The 18,767-nt window shown below is 40.6% G+C and overlaps 1 protein-coding gene across 1 annotated transcript; it reads right to left on the reverse strand.

Moving 5' to 3' along the window:
- Positions 1–15,185: 15,185 nt before the first annotated feature.
- On the reverse strand, positions 15,186–18,691 carry cdca7a (cell division cycle associated 7a). Its single transcript, XM_077728162.1, has 10 exons — positions 18,528–18,691; positions 17,846–17,980; positions 17,646–17,768; positions 17,375–17,572; positions 17,224–17,295; positions 16,891–17,079; positions 16,703–16,831; positions 16,324–16,473; positions 16,106–16,242; positions 15,186–15,811 (listed from the first exon to the last, which is right to left on the reverse strand). Exons 1-10 carry the CDS (start codon positions 18,555–18,557, stop codon positions 15,778–15,780), a joined length of 1,197 nt encoding a protein of 398 aa, XP_077584288.1. The 5' UTR covers positions 18,558–18,691; the 3' UTR covers positions 15,186–15,777.
- Positions 18,692–18,767: the final 76 nt, after the last annotated feature.

Consider the following 18,767-nt stretch of genomic DNA (forward strand, 5'->3'; position numbering starts at 1 on the left):
CAGATAATGATTCCGGCAGCAATATTTAATCATTTGCATTGATTTTCTCAATTTGAAAAAGAGCAGATTTTAAAATGCAATGTCGAGGATAAATCAACAATATTTAGATTTGAGAATTAAGTGGTTGTATTATTGTTTTGTCATACCAGAAGACATTAAAAGGTGTTTAAGCTAATTTAATACTACAGGGATATAACAACAACAAAAATCAAGAATTAAACTCTTAATTTCCGAAATGCTCATCCCAACAAGGGTCGGGGAGGGTGCTGGAGCCTATCCCAGACAAATATAGGGGGACACCCTGAATCAGTGGCCAGTCAATTGCAGGAGAAAATCCTAGCTAGGGGCAATTTAGTGTTCAACCAGCCTACCATGCACGATTTTGGGATGGAGAAGGAAAGCGGAGTACCCAAAGAAAACCCACTTAGGCCAAAGAGAACATGCAAACTCGGATATAAAAAAAAGTGTTGTGCCTTATAATTTAGTCGCAAAAAAATCTTGGCGCATAGGTTTCATTTTTGGCCATTCACCCTCAAATCCGACTATTTGGGAAATTCGTGCAATGAGAGTAGAAGCAAAGAGGATGTCGACTGTGACCTCTGGGTCACGCCAACTGCCCTCAAGTCAGTCGGTCGACGTAACAAGTTTTCGGCGCCTGCATTTCCCGGTTCTAACTCGGATGACGACTCGAGTTCTGCTCTCACCAACGTGAAGGGTCGCGGTGGCGCCGCTGTCCAACACGTCTGGCGTTATCTTAGGGGGAAATGCGCGTGTCCAGAGGTGAGGGCTGAGCTTTGTGCCATGGAGCAGGCCACCTCACAGCTTTTGTGCGCGTAACAAGCTGAGCTCAGGCTCCAGCGAAGCGAGAAATTGTAAACTCTCCGGAGAGGCCCAGCGAGGAGATAAGAGCTCAGTGTTTGCTGCCAATGTGCACGTGGATGAATCTGATAGGGGCCGGTCCCACGCCAGAATGGGAGTGAATATACCTCCCCTTGTATGGTGACTTATGTTTAATCCCTTTGCCCCGTGTATTCACTTGCAAATACTCCTGTCACCATTAATATGTATTAACAGGCGTCACGCTCAGTTCAATACAGATTCCCCCCCCCCCCCCCCCCTCTTCTGCTCAGCGCGGGTGTCTTTGATGAACAAGAATCGACCAGAATGCGTTGCTGATGTTAGCGCAGTGAAATCTTGACTGTAAGCTTTGTTGGCTCCTTTACGGACTGTATTTTACGCAGAATAGTCATTTGAAAATTTTGCAACATTGGTCAACTTTAGCAATTAGGGAGTGTCCTCAATGAATAAGTGGATATTCTAACAAATATCAATGAGCAGTAAAATCAGGAAGTCTGTATATAGCAGTCTAGTTTTTACCAAGTCTTGGGGTGCAATAATAGCATGAGATACAAATTACGCTGGTATCAAAGCTGTTATTTCAAAAACCTTCTATCAGACTAAACAATTATTGGGATTTGCTGACATGCAAAACACTAGGAACATGTATCAAGGCAACTTGGCGTCTGGCCAATCAGAGCACGTTTAACTACCGTTAAGATGTTGGCACCCTGGGCGAGCAGGCACAAGAGTTTTTTCACGTCAAAATACATTGAATTTAGCGTCTTATCGGTTTATCTTTTCTCTATTTTGAAACCATATCGGCCACATTGTCTTGCGTTATGGCGTTTTCTCTTTCTCAAGTCTAATTTGTGCGCATATAAGCCCTACCCTTATTTTTTTGTTAAAAATATGGGGTACATGAGAAAAGTCATTCAAAAGTATGAAAAGTTATCTTAATACATACTACACCCCTTTTGTTTCCAACTGTGTGAAGATGAACGACTTATCGGTGATTAGTTAACAGAAAGCATGCAAATAAGATTAAAATACTCATTGTTACTGGCTCCACTTATTTAGCGATATCATTAATGACAGTAAATCATGTCAACTAACAAGATAAGGAGTGCCGGGTGGGATTTGTGTGAGACTTGCACTCTTGTCGGAGGCTTAATCCAGACAAAGCCCTGAGAGGCTCATTAGAGCCTGGTGAGGCCTTAAAGCGTCGGGCTCCGTTTGCATTAAAGCCAGCCAAGAGCGGCCTGTCAGCTCAGTGGCACAGCCCGAATCAAGCTGTCAATTATCAGACATGTTTATGGAAATTACATGTTTGTTAACATGCTGGAAAAATGGGCTTTGGCCTCAGGCAGAATGCATATGGAGAAACCATTTTGCTCAAACAGCTATTTTAGATTTTTAGTATTATTTTAGATGATAAAAATCTCAGTACTCAACTCTGGCTGACATTTCTTAAATCAATAAGATGGAGGAGACCCTAACTAACCAACACTTAAAAAAAAGAACTTTACTTACTTTTTTTCAGCTGCCAACCAATTCAGTGGATCATTCTTGGGAGATTTGACCTCTATCCACCTAAAAAATAGAATAGGCACAATTAATTTCAACATTTTGTGTGTAATTCATAGTTAATTTAAACCAAGCCCTGAAGAAGAAAAAAAATCATAAGAACGGTCATTTCATCCCCCCAACGATCAGGAAATTGAAGCGATCGACATCCGCATTTGGCATATCTGGCTGAGCTCATAGACAAGGTAATTTTGTCAGAGCAATTACCACTGTAATGTATTCCAGAGTCAGGGCATTTGCCGCTGCTGACTTGAGCCCCTGACAGCATGTTTTGATTTTCCAGCCATTGTTCTCCTCACTCCGGAATCACATCGACATCCACCTTTCTCCGTATGTAACAATCCACTGTGATGCCACCATTTCACATTAACATCTGATTACCTGGCTTAGACCCACAGCTATAGTGTGACTTGGTGGTTTTGACAGAGCTCTAACTAAAGATGGCCAAGGGCACTGGCTCGTGGCTGTTTACGACCAAAGAGAGTCTAACCGTGAGGCGCGGTCCATTCTCAAAGAACTCACCCGCTTTACCTGGCTTGGATGGTTGAAAAAGCCCCCGAGAAAATGTCAGCGCACAGTGAAACTGTCATCACACAATTACTCTCACCATTACGGTCCCCAACATCTCCATGTAATGGCTGTGACACTCTTTACAATTAAGATTGTGTTCGCAGTCAGTGGCACTTAAATGCTGCACTCTGTTTTATGAAAAGATAAAGATCTGTGTAATCTGCCGGTGCTTAACCGTCTCTTGAATGCTTGTCAAGCAGGGTTTTGTCATTCTCCAAAAGTTGTCACGGCCCAGAACGTGGCCTTTTGTTTGCCGAGGGAAAGAGTCTCGCAGCTCAATTTCGTGCGCTTGTCCATTATTTGCTAAAACGGTGTGTCCAACCACAGATGGCGCCGTTGTTCAAACCAGAAAATGAAGATTTTTTTTCTATTGAAGTCCTTGATCTACGCGATAGATTACTGGAATCTTAATTTGCAACGAAATCGAGCATTTGGTAAGAAAAATGGTTGTTGTGTTGTTTAGACTTTGTTTATCCGAATAATGTTACTTTAACAGACATTGACTTACCCTGTTCTCCATTTTCTTGTTGTCACCAATTTACATTTCATCTTCGTATCTGGAAAAAGAGAGAAAATAATGATAAAAATGCTAACGTGTCCCTGATGGGCACACCAGTAAAAGAGCATCTGGAAACATTCCAGCTGTAAAGAGGCAGACTGCCAACCAGTGTGTGCTACCAGATTGGGTTTAACACGCCAGATTGATTGTAATTGTCTGATCAATCCAATGTTTTCCAACCCTAATGCCCTTTATTACGGTTTGTTTTTCTTGAATCTTCTTTCCTCTGCTGGCTCTTTTTCCCTGGGGAGTATCTAAGTCAACAACTACATTGCAGCATTTCCTTCCAAAACCTGCTGACTTTGAAAAATACTATCATTTGCAGGCCTCTTTTCCAATATAAATTAGTCTTTACACTAATTATTTTCCATAATCTCAAACTGAAATTCCAATGATGAAGTGGACAAAAAAGTTTCTAAACCTCACTCAAAAGCAGGTTTTTTGATATTGATTTTCTATTTTTTCCCCGTAATAAATAAACTACTGGATGGTTGCTTAACAATTCAATCATAAAAAAACCAGGTTCCTCGTGGTTTGGCAAATGTACAATGCAATCTAAGAGCAATTTTACATCTTTACTTGAAACAGTATGGGGCCAGTCGGTACAAGCTGTAGATTCGCACAGGTTCAAGTATTTTTACTCTTCAACGTGATTGAAATTGTTCCGCACAGTTCCATTGTTGACATAATCTATTTACAATATGGTTTTGGGATTGGTTTTACTGCCTTGCTGTTCTTTTCTTACAAATTTCTCTATCAACGGAAAGAAATAAAGAAAGGGTAAAAAGTAGCTCGACTCTTGAAAAGCATCAATATACCACAGAGAAGTACCCTGACTCTTCATCACCCAGGCAAAATCCCTAGTGGTCCAGTTAGTGAAGTAACCCCATACCTATAGCTGAAAGCGGTCCCGTAAGGCCACTGCTTGACTTTTAGAAGTTGATAACTCTTGATATTTGTTCTCATCACTAAATTAACAACCTTTCTTGTAGCTTAAGATGAGTCTAAGTGCCCGAATTTACAACTCCTCTATTTTTCACACGACAGAATCAATAGCGGTACTGAAGAGGGATAAAAATTTATAGTATCTTGCAATTTAATGGTTGAAAAGATGCAATTTGAAAGATCATAAATTGTGAAGGAGATCACGCATCGTTGCTTCTGATTCAGTGGTTGCTGTTAGAACTTGATTTGCGAGTGTCTGCAAAGTGTGATTAACGAGGCGATCAATGTGCAGTGCAGCACACCATGGCCCTCCTAATGCTCTTCATTAGAATAAATAAAATAAATTGACTGCGGCTCTATGAAAACTCCGTAATGGTTAAAAATCAAAGAGTGTCATCCCCACGGTCAGGATTTAGCTTCTCTCGCCCCACGTCCGACTTGATCACACCACGGTGACGGCCCCCGGGACCCCGAGCGAGGTGAGCGGACGCCTCGACGACTGGTAATCATAAATCGCGGGGCTTTTGTCGTCAGCGTGTTCACTTTGTGAAGTATTAATGCATGAAATAGCATTTGAAGCTGATAAACGCTCGGCTGAACGGTCACTCTGCGCTCTTGGAGGCATATTGTTTGGAATAACATTTACCGGGAACATTTATTCCACTTCACCTCATGTTGTGGTCCCAGACAGCTCGAGTGTTGCGTCCGACTCGGCTTTAATATTCATCACTAGCGGCTGTCCTTTTATTCTTATAATTGTCTTGACAGATTACATACACAAATGGCCACAGTGTGAGTTGTTGCTCAGAACTTCCGATTGATTTCCCACCCATGTAGATATGGAAATCAATGTACGGGGCCAACAGAAGCAAAGAATTTGCATTCCCTTAAAATATCACCGAGAGACATTGGCGAAACAAATAAACGACTGAAAGATTTTAACAGTGAAACACTAAATTACTGCCCTGCACGCCATCTTACATTTGTTTTCCACTCTCCCCTCACCTATGCCCCGTAGAGATTGGGGACCCGGGGCCGACAAACCCCCCCTAATTCCCGCCTCTGCTAGGCAATCAAAGTAAACCTGTTTAAAGTCAATCTATATCAAGTCTTTATACACTAATTGAATGATCAGATCTTAACATAGAGTATTCAAAAATATATTTGGATGACGCAGAAAGATCCATAACTATTGAAATGGTGAAATAAAAATAATGTATATAGCGATTTGCCTGTGCATAGTAGAAACTCATGATGTAGTCAAGGGTGAGGATCCTGGCAAGGCAATTTGACTATGAAACAGTAGGAATTTGAAGGTCTGCTTATTATTCAGCTCTACTCTCTTATACATTTCTTTCTTTTAACACCTATCGTTAAGGTTGCTTCTTCTTTTGGCGTGTTCGGGGGTAAAACGTAGAACAATTGAATTTACAAGTTAATCCTCTGATATTAGCTCTTGTGCATTATGGCGTGATGATTTTTACCGCGACTTAAATACTTTCAAGGTGTTCTTCTCCTGCTCGGTCCAACCTTGATGAGCTCGCTGCCCATTAAACATGACCTGAGAGCTCATTTTACACAGGGACGTTTAATTGCGTGTTGCCGGGCTACTCGTCTTATTAGGCTAAGTGTCGACTCCTATGGTGACTCGGCGAAGTGAACGTGCAAGCTGCAGAACTTTTCCACCTCGCTGCTCCCCTGCCACTCATTATTGCAGTCATCATCACACAAGACACTTTCTAATAGATTGGTGTCAATTTACAGATGGAAATATTCCTTCAACACGTTTGACCCTGACTTAATACTTCTGTTCCTCTGTTGATTGCAAAGTCTAGAGAATTAAAATGAGAAATGGATCCATTGGGCTTTATGAAACTCATTTGAATATGTAAAACGATAGCTCAATTGATTGAAGTTCAGTAAGGTTTTGTTTTGTTTTTTTCCCAATCAGATAAAACATATCCAAGTTTAATTTACTTTTGTCTGAGGGTGTGCATATTTATGCAGCAAACACTACCTGCGACTCCCTCGAAATGAAAGCTAAATGATTAAATTGAATATTATAATTTACAGGTCATTTTGTTAGTCAAAAGTAAGAAAATAATGGATTCTACTCACCTTTTTCTATCTTGGCAGTTGGTGTCGAGGCTCTTTAAACGCACTGTAAATGAACACACAAAAGAATGAAAAAATACTTGCATGTCATGGTTGGTCACACTAAATTTAAGTTTAACTGCCAATTATTTGGGCCTTTTGCTTTCTGGGGATATTGAACCTACATTTTGGCTGAAGAAAATATACTTTTTTTTATCATTTATGAAAAAGCATCATGAAGAGTGGTCACTTTACTATCTAGAGGCATTTTTCCTGACTAGAATGGGAGTTTCCTACATTGACTTGTTTTCTTGTGCTATAGTCAAAAACCAGACATGCTGGACACTGATATCTTCCATAGGAGAGCACCAGATACCCTGATGTAATTAGGGTAGCTACCTGGATTTTTGTTGTTGTTGTTTTTGTTTGGTTTCTTGATGATTTCCCTAGGCGGCTCTTTACAAATGAAAGACAATGCGTGGAAATATTTTCACATTTTCTTATTGGAATTTCACAAAGCCCCTTTCATGAGAAAGATTCAAAATAACACAGCAGAATGAGCTGTGGTGAGTGCTGAATGGCCTAAACTTATTATTATTATATATAAGCTGTATTACCGTATCCTGTTAGTTCTCAATTATGTTCGCAGGGGTGCTGGAGCCTATCTTATCGCAGTTATGGATGAGTGGGAGACGCCCCGAATTGGTGGTCAGCCAATCGCAAAAATTTTATTCACTCATTTTAAGAGGAATAGTGCGACCAGTTATATTTTTATTTCCCTGCTCTGCGTAACAGTGCGATTTAAAAGCATCACTGTGGAGAAAACTCAATCAACATGCAACATGAGCAATTTTAGGATCGCCAGGTTGTGAATAGGCCTCATCAGTGAGGGTGAGGGTTCATGTCCTCGTGTTACTTCTAAAGGAGCCGCTGTGCTCAACCCAAGGCAAATAAGCTCCTAGAGGCAATTATTCGCAATCACTAAATCTATTATTCATTGTAAGAGTTTCTCGTTCGCACACCGACATAATTTGCTATTGTTCGTGCAAATGTGGCAAGCGGCAGAGTGATATTGCGGCGCCAGCGCGTTTCTTTTTTCATAATGACAGCTTAAAAGTCCGCATTAACGTTCAAAGAGCCAACGCAGCAGTGTCAATGTCCGTCGCGCCGCAAGGGGAAAATTGTGACACGTCTGGCCTAGATGTAATCATTAGGCTGTTTTCATTGACCTCATCAGCGTGTATTGTACACCGGGAGCCGCCATCTCAGGTGTGCCTAATACAACGCAATTACTTGAAACTTTCCCTCCAGTGTTTTACTGAAACTTCACTATCGGTTTTGCTCCAATTGGCCCCTTCTACTTCCAACTCGCTTTGCAAAGCGTGACGTTCTGATTGGTAATGCAAAACGAATGTCGCACGAATTAATAATTCCATCACGCTTGCAATGTTTTTGGGGGATTTTTTTCCCCGCATAGTTCTGCCTTGGAGATAGGAATGCAATTAAGGACAGAGTTATTGTTATTTTCTGTAGAAATTGACTAAAGCAGACTTAGAGGATGAGTGAAACTGACTGAACGCAAAATATACAGTACATTAATCTGTCAAGATGGTTGACATTCAATGAAAAGTTTTGGGACCAATTCTGGGGATCACGTGGGTCAAACTGACACGAATCAATTCTGCTTACTTGAAAATCAATACACCGTTCACCATAAACATTCCTTATATGAATTGTACTAAAGTAGTATCATTTAAATAGCCCACATCTTTATACTTCATTCATCCACAATTGGTAGTACCATCTTTAAAAGGATCGTGGGGGTGCTGGAGCATATCCCAGCCAACTACGAGCAGTACATAAGCGGCAACCAATCACGCTCACACTCTTTCTTACCTAGGGACAATTTAGCAGACAAGTAGCCTACAATTGCTATACCACCTCATAAATTGCACAACTGTACCTAAAATGTTGGCCTAGTATCCACCTAGTGCTTCCCATCAATTACTAAAGGAATAAATAATGGCTTCGGGGGGAAATGAGTGTAATTAGTAAGCAGTTTGGGTCCATTGATAAAGCTCAGGCTCGCTTGAATGAGGGGCAGGAAGCTGTCACATCAGTCAACCTCCAACAGATGAGCATCTCTCATCGAGACAGCGCTCCTCGCCATAACCGAGGATGCCCACTAACCCAACCAGTCAAATAAGGAAGCAAGTTTCCCACAAGCACAAAGCACACGGCTCTACTTTGTCTGTCACACAGACAACCGCGCAATCGCATTGGTCGCGGCGCATTAAATAGGCAGCATGTTGGCCTTTAAGGCCACACTTAAAAGCAAGAGGAGGATTTGGGCACATTCTCTCAGGCTTTAAGACACAGCTGAAGTTGTTTAGGAGTTAAGTGCTGTCCAAACATAACATCCAAGTGTCATTTTATATTCTTTCTGCTCTTACATTGCATTTCATCTTTCCTCATTTCATCACATTTTGCATATCTCCCTTATTAGTTTTTTTCAATTGCTAAATTACATTTGACAAAACCTCCATCCCTCTTCCCCAAACAAACAACACTTTCTAAAACTACAATACAAACAAAACAATACCTTGTTACTCCAAAACTCAAACTTTCCAACCTAAATAGTTACTCAAAGCACATACTACTGAACGCGCAATGTCAGAAATGCAAGAAAGTCCCCATACTTAAAACAATTGCTGTAAAATCTATTTACTGACTCGACCGCTATCCATGGTGCTGATTTTGTACTTCCTAGGTGAATTTGAGAATTTAAGTAGTTTCTTTTTCAATTTGTATTCGGACATTTGCTCATTTATCTTAGTGACCTAGCTTTAGTGTTAGCAACTTGGAAAAAAAACTTTCAATAAACATGTTTGGAGCATTGCTAAAGGGAATTTAGTACAATGATTAACCAATATGCATCCACTGCTAAATTTTGAGAAAATTCAAGTCTTTTAGTTGCAGCTTACAGTGCAGAAAATACTGTTAGAATGGGGGTTGAGTCTTGGACTTGATCATCCAGTTTTAAAAATGCCCAGTATCACTTTTCTCAATGTACATTTTGCCGTCAAGTTCAATATATTCATACAGTACATTTATGTCTCTAGGTGCTATTACAGTAATGACTAGCGCATAATTAGCCCTCCCACTCCAACTTGACTGCTGGATTTCTCTCATTATAGTTCGTAATTGTCTGTGATTGAGATGAAATAATTCCCTGCGCCTTGAGGACGAGGCGAGTGACTTTCTACGGGGCTCGGTGGAATTTACCAGTAAACAAAACGCTAAAATGTGGCATCTCCCAATTTCCCCTGCAAACCCAGTGAAAGAAAGTTTAATTAAGTAAGAACCTGTTGAGGAACAGTTTCCGTTCCCTATCGTCAAAATGAGCCATGGAGCGTATTTGTCTCCGGGCCATATGCTGTCTCTTTATCCAAATGTTCTCCAGAGGGACCCCCAGTTAATTGAATACATTAAAGCCAAGCGCTGGGGGCTTTATTTATTTTTCTCTTTTGCTCAAGACTTGTTTAAAAGAGACCCACTGCTGATGTTTGGCCCCCTTCTAGAGTTAAAATAGTCTCTACGCTGGGAATTGCTGCTTGGAGAGGAGATTTCTTGGAAGGCCAAGATTTATTTATTAATAAGGAACCCCCGAGCTTTAAATGTGCATCTTCTGTGCCAGTTGGTATTGAGCAAAAATTTAGATTTCTCAATACAATGAAGACTGCAGTTTTTTGGATATTTCCTGGTCTTTAGATATTCTGACTGTGTGTCATTAAGAATACCACAAAAAAAGGTTTCAAGCACCCCACTAAAAAAATACTACTATATTTTTCAGATTCTAAAATAAACTTAAAAAATAAGATAAGTCGCACGGGGCATAAATTGCATTTTAGACCCTACTTTTGGAAGACGCTATAAGATAAGATAGCTGATTGGATGCTTTTTGGTTCCCAATGAAAGCCAAAGCCAAAACTAGATACAAATTTGCAACATATGAGTTTTGTAACTGTTTTCCAAGCAAATTATGAAGAGAAAAAAGAAGAAATCCAAATGAATAAGCACGACTGGGATCTGAAGTGAATTATGAAGATGGCGTCAAGTGTGAAAGGCAAAACCTAGCGTTCTTCCCCAAGGGGGGCCAGGGTGACGTCCCCGGACAATACTCATTAGTCAACATGCTCTTCAGCTCCATTGTCGCATTCATCACGCCAATGCCTGAAAGCCTCTTTTACAAACGTGCTACTCGCTCATTAATAATGACTTTCATCTTGCCACGAACAACTTAGACTTTGGAGTTGCCAAAATAGAACGACACCTTCGACGGATTAAGACTAAAGGTGGAAGAATGGAAACTAAACACATTTAGGTTTATAAATCTAATTTGAATATGCAAAAGAATTGAATTTACCACTGCCTAATTTCTAGCCTAAAGTAAGATTTAAAGTGAACAAGATGATTAAGCGTTTATGTCACCGAACTGCATGTAATGAATAAAGATCGCCAGTTGATTTTTTTTTCCACTAAGAAAGTGCCTGGTGTGGGCAGCCTTTAATCACCTCGCTGACAGGAATAACTGCTTTCATTTAACCTTGAGTGAAGATCATGAATTGTAAAGCGCTTTAATTGGAAACAGAGAAAATTGCGTCCGACTCAAAGGCCCGCGTGGACCCACGGCGGCACAATTAAAGCCGATCTGCTTTCACCTGCCACCATTAGCCAAGGAACTGTCTGATCTGAAACTTTGCAAAGCTTCACCGTGTTTCCCATCATTGGTTACAATTTCCAATGGCCCTCCTAATTGAAATGTTTCCAAATGGGGAAAATAACAATGGCGTTCTTCACCAAAGCGCGCTCCGACGAGGTGAGAAAGTATGTCAAGTGGCGTGCGCACCAATGTGCATTTAATTGTTTTGCTGCCTTTGACATGGGACAGAGAGCAATTTCAATTTGGTCCTCTGCGACCCAAACCTGAGGCAGCCCCAGGGTCGCGTTTCACATTTTGCCAATTATATTTAGAGAAAGATCTTTCCGCCAAATACAAAGTGTTATTTAAATGAAAATAGCTTAGGGATACTTTTCTTAACTAGATCCCCCCCAAAAGTGAAATCTGGGGAGCCCCTGCCAGAGCCCGAAGGGATCAACGGAGAAATGAATTTAGGGATTAATTTCCTTCGGTACTAACTCATCAATTTAGAGAAGGAGGGTGAATTGTTTTGAGGTCGTGTCTCTTTATTACGGAGGTCTGCAATTAGGGTTGGCAATTGTCACAGGCCATATTCTAGTTAGGTTTTGGCTTTGACAGTGGAATTATGAATATGAATACAACAAGAGACACACAAAAATTGTGGTTATCTGGGCTATGAAATATGTTGTTTTTCAAATCATTCTACAGCCATTTGAGCTTTAATCACAATTGCTAAACCTGACTAATTGCATTAAAAACTCAATGCAGGTGATATTATAATTTCAATACAGTACTGTATTTAATGGATTATAAATTGCATTTTTTTCATTGTTTGACAAGCCCTCCAAAGAATACTCAACTAAGGCCTATAGTTGTTTTGAATACTCTCTCACCACGATGATAGTAATGTATAGAACTTAAGTTAATAAATCCCTATTCATTTTTATGTTCTGATGAGAGAACAGCATGTAATCTTTCTTTTGATATCTTCTACATTTATATTGCCATTTCACAGAATATTCTAGGGGACTTGAAAGAAGAAGTCAAATTCGACATAGTGGATGGCACTGGTGAATTGGCCTATTTTTAAACCGACAACGGCGAATGAGTGAGTGGGAGGGCTGGCAGTAAATGGTCATGTTTCAGCACTAGTGACATCTTGGCTTATTTTGTGACCTTGTCATGGAAGTTCTTTGTTTTGGACAACAACTATCTACCTATCTACTCCTGTAAAAGTCCCCAGTGTGTCCTGTATCTCGGATTGACGAGCACGACGGCGACTAGTGTGACAAAAAGGCTCTGAAGGACTTAATGAAGTAAAAATTAATGAAGCACGTGAGAAGCTCCGTTTTAAGATCCTCCATGCCCCATTTGTAATGTATGATCTCAATAAAATCCATCTAATGTAGCACTTCTCACTCCAGGTATGAAGAGATTTACTGATTACGGCCCAGCGTGGTCATTATTGACCCCATCGGCATTGTCACAAAGCTCAACTTTCCCAAAAAGGGTAAGCTTCTACTCTAGCGAAAGTCCAAATGTATGGATTTTCCATCCAAAACGGTCTACGAAATTATGCAAGCAAATTGATGGAGCAATTGAGTTTTCTGTATAAGAGCTCCCCCGTTAGGTAACGGTTGGAAGGGCAATTGAAAAGGTTAACATGATGAATCAAAAGTTTTAGATGGACATTTGAATTGGTGCTTTAGTAAAACAGGAAAAATAATTAACCTGACTATTCATGTAATAACTCTTGCATTAGTATATTGAATGTTTTCCAATTATTGTTGGCTAATATCCTAATTCAGCTAGAAGTGATCTTTTAAAAAAAAATCATATCTATTTGTGTGTCATGCATTATCATAAGTGTAAAGCACGTTTTTATTTATTTGAAACAGTAAATTCTGTGTATTTTATATGGGTCTCCTCAAGAATACAAATGCCCCCCCCCCCCCCCCCCCAGCTCATCGAATAGTAATAAAACCCTGTCATAAACATATATATCTTAACGTATTGAGAAGCCAAACCACAAACAACAACAACAACTGCCAACTGACTGACATCGGCAATTGCATATTTCACCTTATCGCGCTTTCCTTTTAAAAGCATCGGTAAGTGCACTTGTGCTTTTCCTTTGTTAGGGTGACTTGGCAATTTCCCCTGTGATGGACCCACTGGAGAGAGCTCTTTACTTTCCATAATATCACCCAGACAGCCGAGGTGACCGCCGTTTCTATCATTTTGCCTTGCAGGAGCGAACAACGAGTTTGCCTGGAGATGGATACATTCTCACAGGATGCCTTAAATTGGCCGGAAGTCGAACTCGGGCGTCTGATTGATTCCCTCCTTGTCCCTGGATGGACAGCTTCTTTACCTTTCTACGTGTACAAAGCCCAAAAGTTCACTGAGAATTTACACTATCCCAATTTTACTCATTTACTGCCAGCCAGCCCATCATTTATGTTCATGACATCATTCCAGAATTGGTGACTCTAGGGGTCCCACAATAGTAGTCAAGGAATTACTTATAAATGTAGATATATATTGTTTCCTACCTGATTTGGAGCCTCTCTTCAAAGAATGTAGTTGGAAAGATTTCAAGTTGACTCTTGCAAGTTATGATTTTTCTGAAAACATCCCTTGAAGAAAAAGGTTTGGACACCCCTGCAATAAAAAAAAAGAATTGCTGTAGTTAGTGAGAACATTAAGAATATTCATATTAGAAATAACATTTGATGGAAATGCAGTTGGAATAATCGCTTCCATTCCATGAGTTACAAACTTTCCCTTTTAAAAGTGTTCAATGTATTTAACAGAAAAAGGCTAAAATGTCCACTTTGGATTTTGTGGCTTTCACCATCCCATCTCAGACCCATCACGTGATGTATGGCAACACGTGCGGCCCATTCAAGCATCCTCCAGCCTGCCCCTCCCGACTCCCCCTTTTTGCCCGGGTTGGAGGTACCCCGCCGACACACGCTGCTCATTTGCTGCTACGCTGGTTTTCATAATTAGCACCGCAAGGCCTCATTAAATCTGCTCTAATGAATAAATATTGTATTTCAGAGCGTGATTAGCAGATCAGCTCGATGCTGAAGCGTTGTAAACAATTACTAGGCCAAATATTCATCACCCTAAAGTGGAAGATCATTGCTATTTAATACACCAGATTCAAGTGCAGTGTTTTGAGAACAAGCAGGTATTTGGACATTTTTACATTCAGGTTCAAATTGTTGAAAATTGTCCTCTCAAATAGACAAATTAAATTAGGACAGTTAGTTAGGACCATATTTCCGTATCTAAGCTGACTCACATCCTTTCTTAATGATAATATTAGAGGGGGGCATTTCTAGGGCATCAAATATTCAGGTGAAAAAAGTAAGTCAAATCTGCCAAAAATATTTTTTTTGCTACAAAGTATATTATTGATATTCTACCATTACAATGCTTATGCCTTGACATATTTAAGTTCAGTTTATGTTAGACCACTTACATTGAAACGACCAAAATGTGCATCATTGACTTACGGAGGTAGGCTTTCCATTCCAACAAATTTCATTAGTTCTTCCTTCACCACTGTAACATAATGCAACAAAAATGTAAACTTCATACTAATCTAGTTCTCAATTTAGTCAAGGATTTAAATGGAGTCTCTTTGGATTCAAGTTAAGATCCTTAATTAAGCCAGAGGAAGAAGCACATTCAGATCAAGACAAATTTTAGCATGGGATAGGAGAAAAAAAACTAAACTAAATAAATCCTACTTTCATTTTAATGTAATCATCTAGTTTGAAATCAGAATCTTTGATTTTCAATAATGTCCAGAGCTACTAGTCATTTCAATGGAGTAGTATGAAACTAAACCAAATAACATGGAATTGCACAAACAAATTGGTTGTGACAATTTTTATTCATTAATGCCACAAAAACAGGCATTTGGGCAGACTATATTGACATAACACCATTGGGCAATCTCTAAATATATCGATCTCAATGACTGATACTTTTGATTTACCATAAAAGTTGTGAATACGAAACAAAGAAAAAAGAATCTCCTTTTGAGTTCGTAGGTTACAGTACACTTGGTGGTATGAACCCAGAAAAGAGCCAGTCCAATTCCAGCCATCTTGTGCGCAGAACCACAAGGTTGAGCACAAAATGAGCCAGAGCGCAGCAGGATAAAATGATTTACAGGTACAAGACTCCCATTAGAGTGCACTAATTGTTTCCACGCCATTAGCGACAGTTATCTAATGAAGGAGACCTGTGCACTACAGTATATCAAACCGAGCTATTCAAAAAGGGGAGAACAGCAGTTCCAAGAATATGCACTAAAACTATACTGGTTTATGAAACTGTACAAGTGTGAATGGCTTAAAACAGAACTTTTAACTGCCATTGACGGTTCCCAGTTCAAAAGGATTAGACGTCTATTCTCGTCAAAGGTGCTGAAATGTGGTTGAGTTCGTCGTTGGGGCCGCTATCACTCGCTTATTTCTTCTAGCTCTTTTTTCAAGCTGTAGAGACAATATAAGTCATACCAGATCATTCAAATATCTATAATAAAGAAACTACTGTATTTTCTGGACAAGTTACTTTTTTCAGTTTTGCTGGGGCTGCAACTTACCGCATTTTTCGGACTATAAACTGCAGTTTTGTTGGATTTTTTTTTTCAGTAGTTTTGCTGATAGTGCCATATACTCAATTGTGTTTCAAGGAATTTCACATAATATTTTTGTACTAAACCGCAAGTGCCATTCATAATAACATAATAAAATAAATAAATGAAATATGAATGAACCCTGGCTCACCTTCTCAAGTAGGCATGGACATTGTCAAAGCCATGATATTTGGCCAAGTAAACCAGCACGCCAGTGGCACAGCGGCCTTCTCGTGCTCGGCAGAAGCTGCAGTTGCAAATTCCGCGGCAAGGCGGGCAACGCCACTCCTGTCAGGGTCAACAGACCACAAATGAGATTGGGACCAAAGTCTCGGGACAGCGTCTTATTATTATTAGTTTTATTATTACCGTGTTAAGTAAAGCATCTCGCACTTCCTCTCCATATCGGTTGCGAAGACACGGGCCGCAGAATTGACCCCGGACACCCACGCAGTCTGGGTTGCGGCAGTTGGTTTTGGTGTCAGTGGTCTTCTGACGACATTGATGGCAAGTGCTTCCCTAGTAGACGCAAACAGACTTGGGGCTGAATACATTTCATATTACGGGGTCATAATTCTGGACCAATGAACTATGTTAAGGTGATTTGAGAGCTGCATTTAATCAAAAGTAGCATTTTGAGATTGAGTTAATGAGGTTCTTTTAGAGAAATGTAGTTCTTAGCTACCATTTTGTAGTGGCAAATGAAAGCCAAATTCTCTTAGTGGAGACGTGTTCTCCATCAACTTACATTGATAGTGTGGTACACCTTCTCCCTCGCGTTGTAGCAAATTTTCTCCAGCTCTTCCTCAGTCACCTCCTCCACAGGTCGCACCACGTGAGGAAGTGCCTTGATGCCATTGCAGCCACGCCGGCGGACCTAATTCACAAGAGGGGTTTGATGCCGGTTCGGCGTTCCATTCACAGAAATTGGCTTACCGGCTCGTCCACCTCCTCGTAGAAACGGCTACGGCGCACAAGGCTGAAGCGGTCCTCCGCCTGCTCTTCCTCGGGCGTTGGGCTGGGCGGGCCATCTGTGAGTGTGCGGGAGCGAGTGTGCGGGCGGGACAGACGCTCTGAGCTCCGCCTCAGAGTTGCCGGCATGGAAGAACGAGGTGCACGTCGGGCCTGAAGAGGGGAGGAAGTTATCGTGTGAAACACTGACATCACAACACGACTTTGTGTGATCTGATGCAGCGATCATCGGAAATGACACGCAAAAAAATCTGGTCATCTAAAGAACGCTTTAGATGAATCAAAAAATTGGATTACCGTTGATGTAGATGCGGTTCTTTTGGGGAAAAATCCAGGCACTTTGTCCAGCTCTGCCATTAACTTTGCAAGCTATCATACAAACGGCAATGATTAATGATAGACTGCACAGTTGCATGCGGGTCATTTTTAGTCAGCTAATTTAGGCTACCATTTCTTTGTTCTCTTTAATATTCAAGGCTCTCTTGACAATGAAGTTCTCATCCTCTTCATCAGAGTCCAGGGCTTCAGGTTGAGGGAGGGGCGCAGAGGCAGGCCTTTTAGGGGCCGCCTTTCGGTTCGGGAAAGTCATGGCCACTTTCAGAAGGTTGGGCTTGCGGCCACGTCTCACAGGCTCGCCGTCTACTTTCTAGAAAGAAACATGGGTTTTTTGATATAAAAAATATGCCTTTAAAAAAAATCCTTTAAACATTTTGCCTCACCATAGCTTTCATTTGATTGTTGATGAGCTCCTCCTCAAAGCCTGTGCGTGCATCTTCTTGCACGGTGACCTCCTTGGCCTTTGGCTTGTCAAGACGTTGGCTCAATAGTCTGGAGCTTCTCCTCTAAAGTAATTATGACATTTTTAGGGCGATTCTGACATAGGTTTTTACATTATCAACCGGTAAACACCCATCATTACCGTGTTTGTAAAGCCTCCGTCGGATCCGAAGCTGTCACAGCTGTCTTCGGAAGAAGATGTTTCCATTGGAATGAGGGGGACACTGCGAAAGTTTCTCAAACTCATTCTGGTAGATGGAAGTTGGGCTGCTGCACTCTGTAGTCAAGTCATAGACAAATAACATTTGTTCGTTGGACATAAGAATTTGCATTCAGATCTGTTGTGATAGTCAGTAAAAGGGCGTCATTGGTATTCAATACTACCGTCAAAGGGCAAATCAAAGACAATCCATCAATTTTGACTGAGAGGTACTGGCAGTAATCATTCAATCTCCCAATTACGCCCAATTTTGGTAACAATTTTGTAGGATGTTGTTTTAAAACCACTGCTTGAAATGAATCGTGTGTTTCAAGCATATATGTGAACTTTCGGATGGTTGATTATATTATTTATAACAAAAAATAGTTTGATCCTCAAATGAAAGAACACAAACACTGATATGCAAATTAATCAAAACTTGCAGCAAACTTTTAAACTCGATTTGCTTGGAAGATTGAAATACACGTCAACGTGCTCCAATGCTACATGATCCATTTACCATGATCCAACATTCAGTAAACGATCAGGTCAATCAAACGATCAAATGTTTTCTCGGATAAAACTAAACATTCAGTTTCAAGTTCAAGCAAATATTTAGGATTACCTTTGAGCGTGTGCAAGGCATTTTTGTCATCCGAGTTGCAGGACGCCGAGAGACCAGAAATGAGACGCACGCCTGGGCTGGTCAACTGATTTGTGCACTGATGGACAATGCACTTCCGCTCCCGGAAGCGCGCGCTATTCGCGTTCATTTCCCGCGCCACTGAGAAGTCCTGGAAGTTACATAAAAAAATATTTCTAGAAATTATTATTTTATAATTTAGAGTGTGCATGTGAACTAAAT

Source organism: Stigmatopora nigra, chromosome 11 (assembly GCF_051989575.1).
Source record: "Stigmatopora nigra isolate UIUO_SnigA chromosome 11, RoL_Snig_1.1, whole genome shotgun sequence".
NCBI lineage: Eukaryota > Metazoa > Chordata > Actinopteri > Syngnathiformes > Syngnathidae > Stigmatopora > Stigmatopora nigra.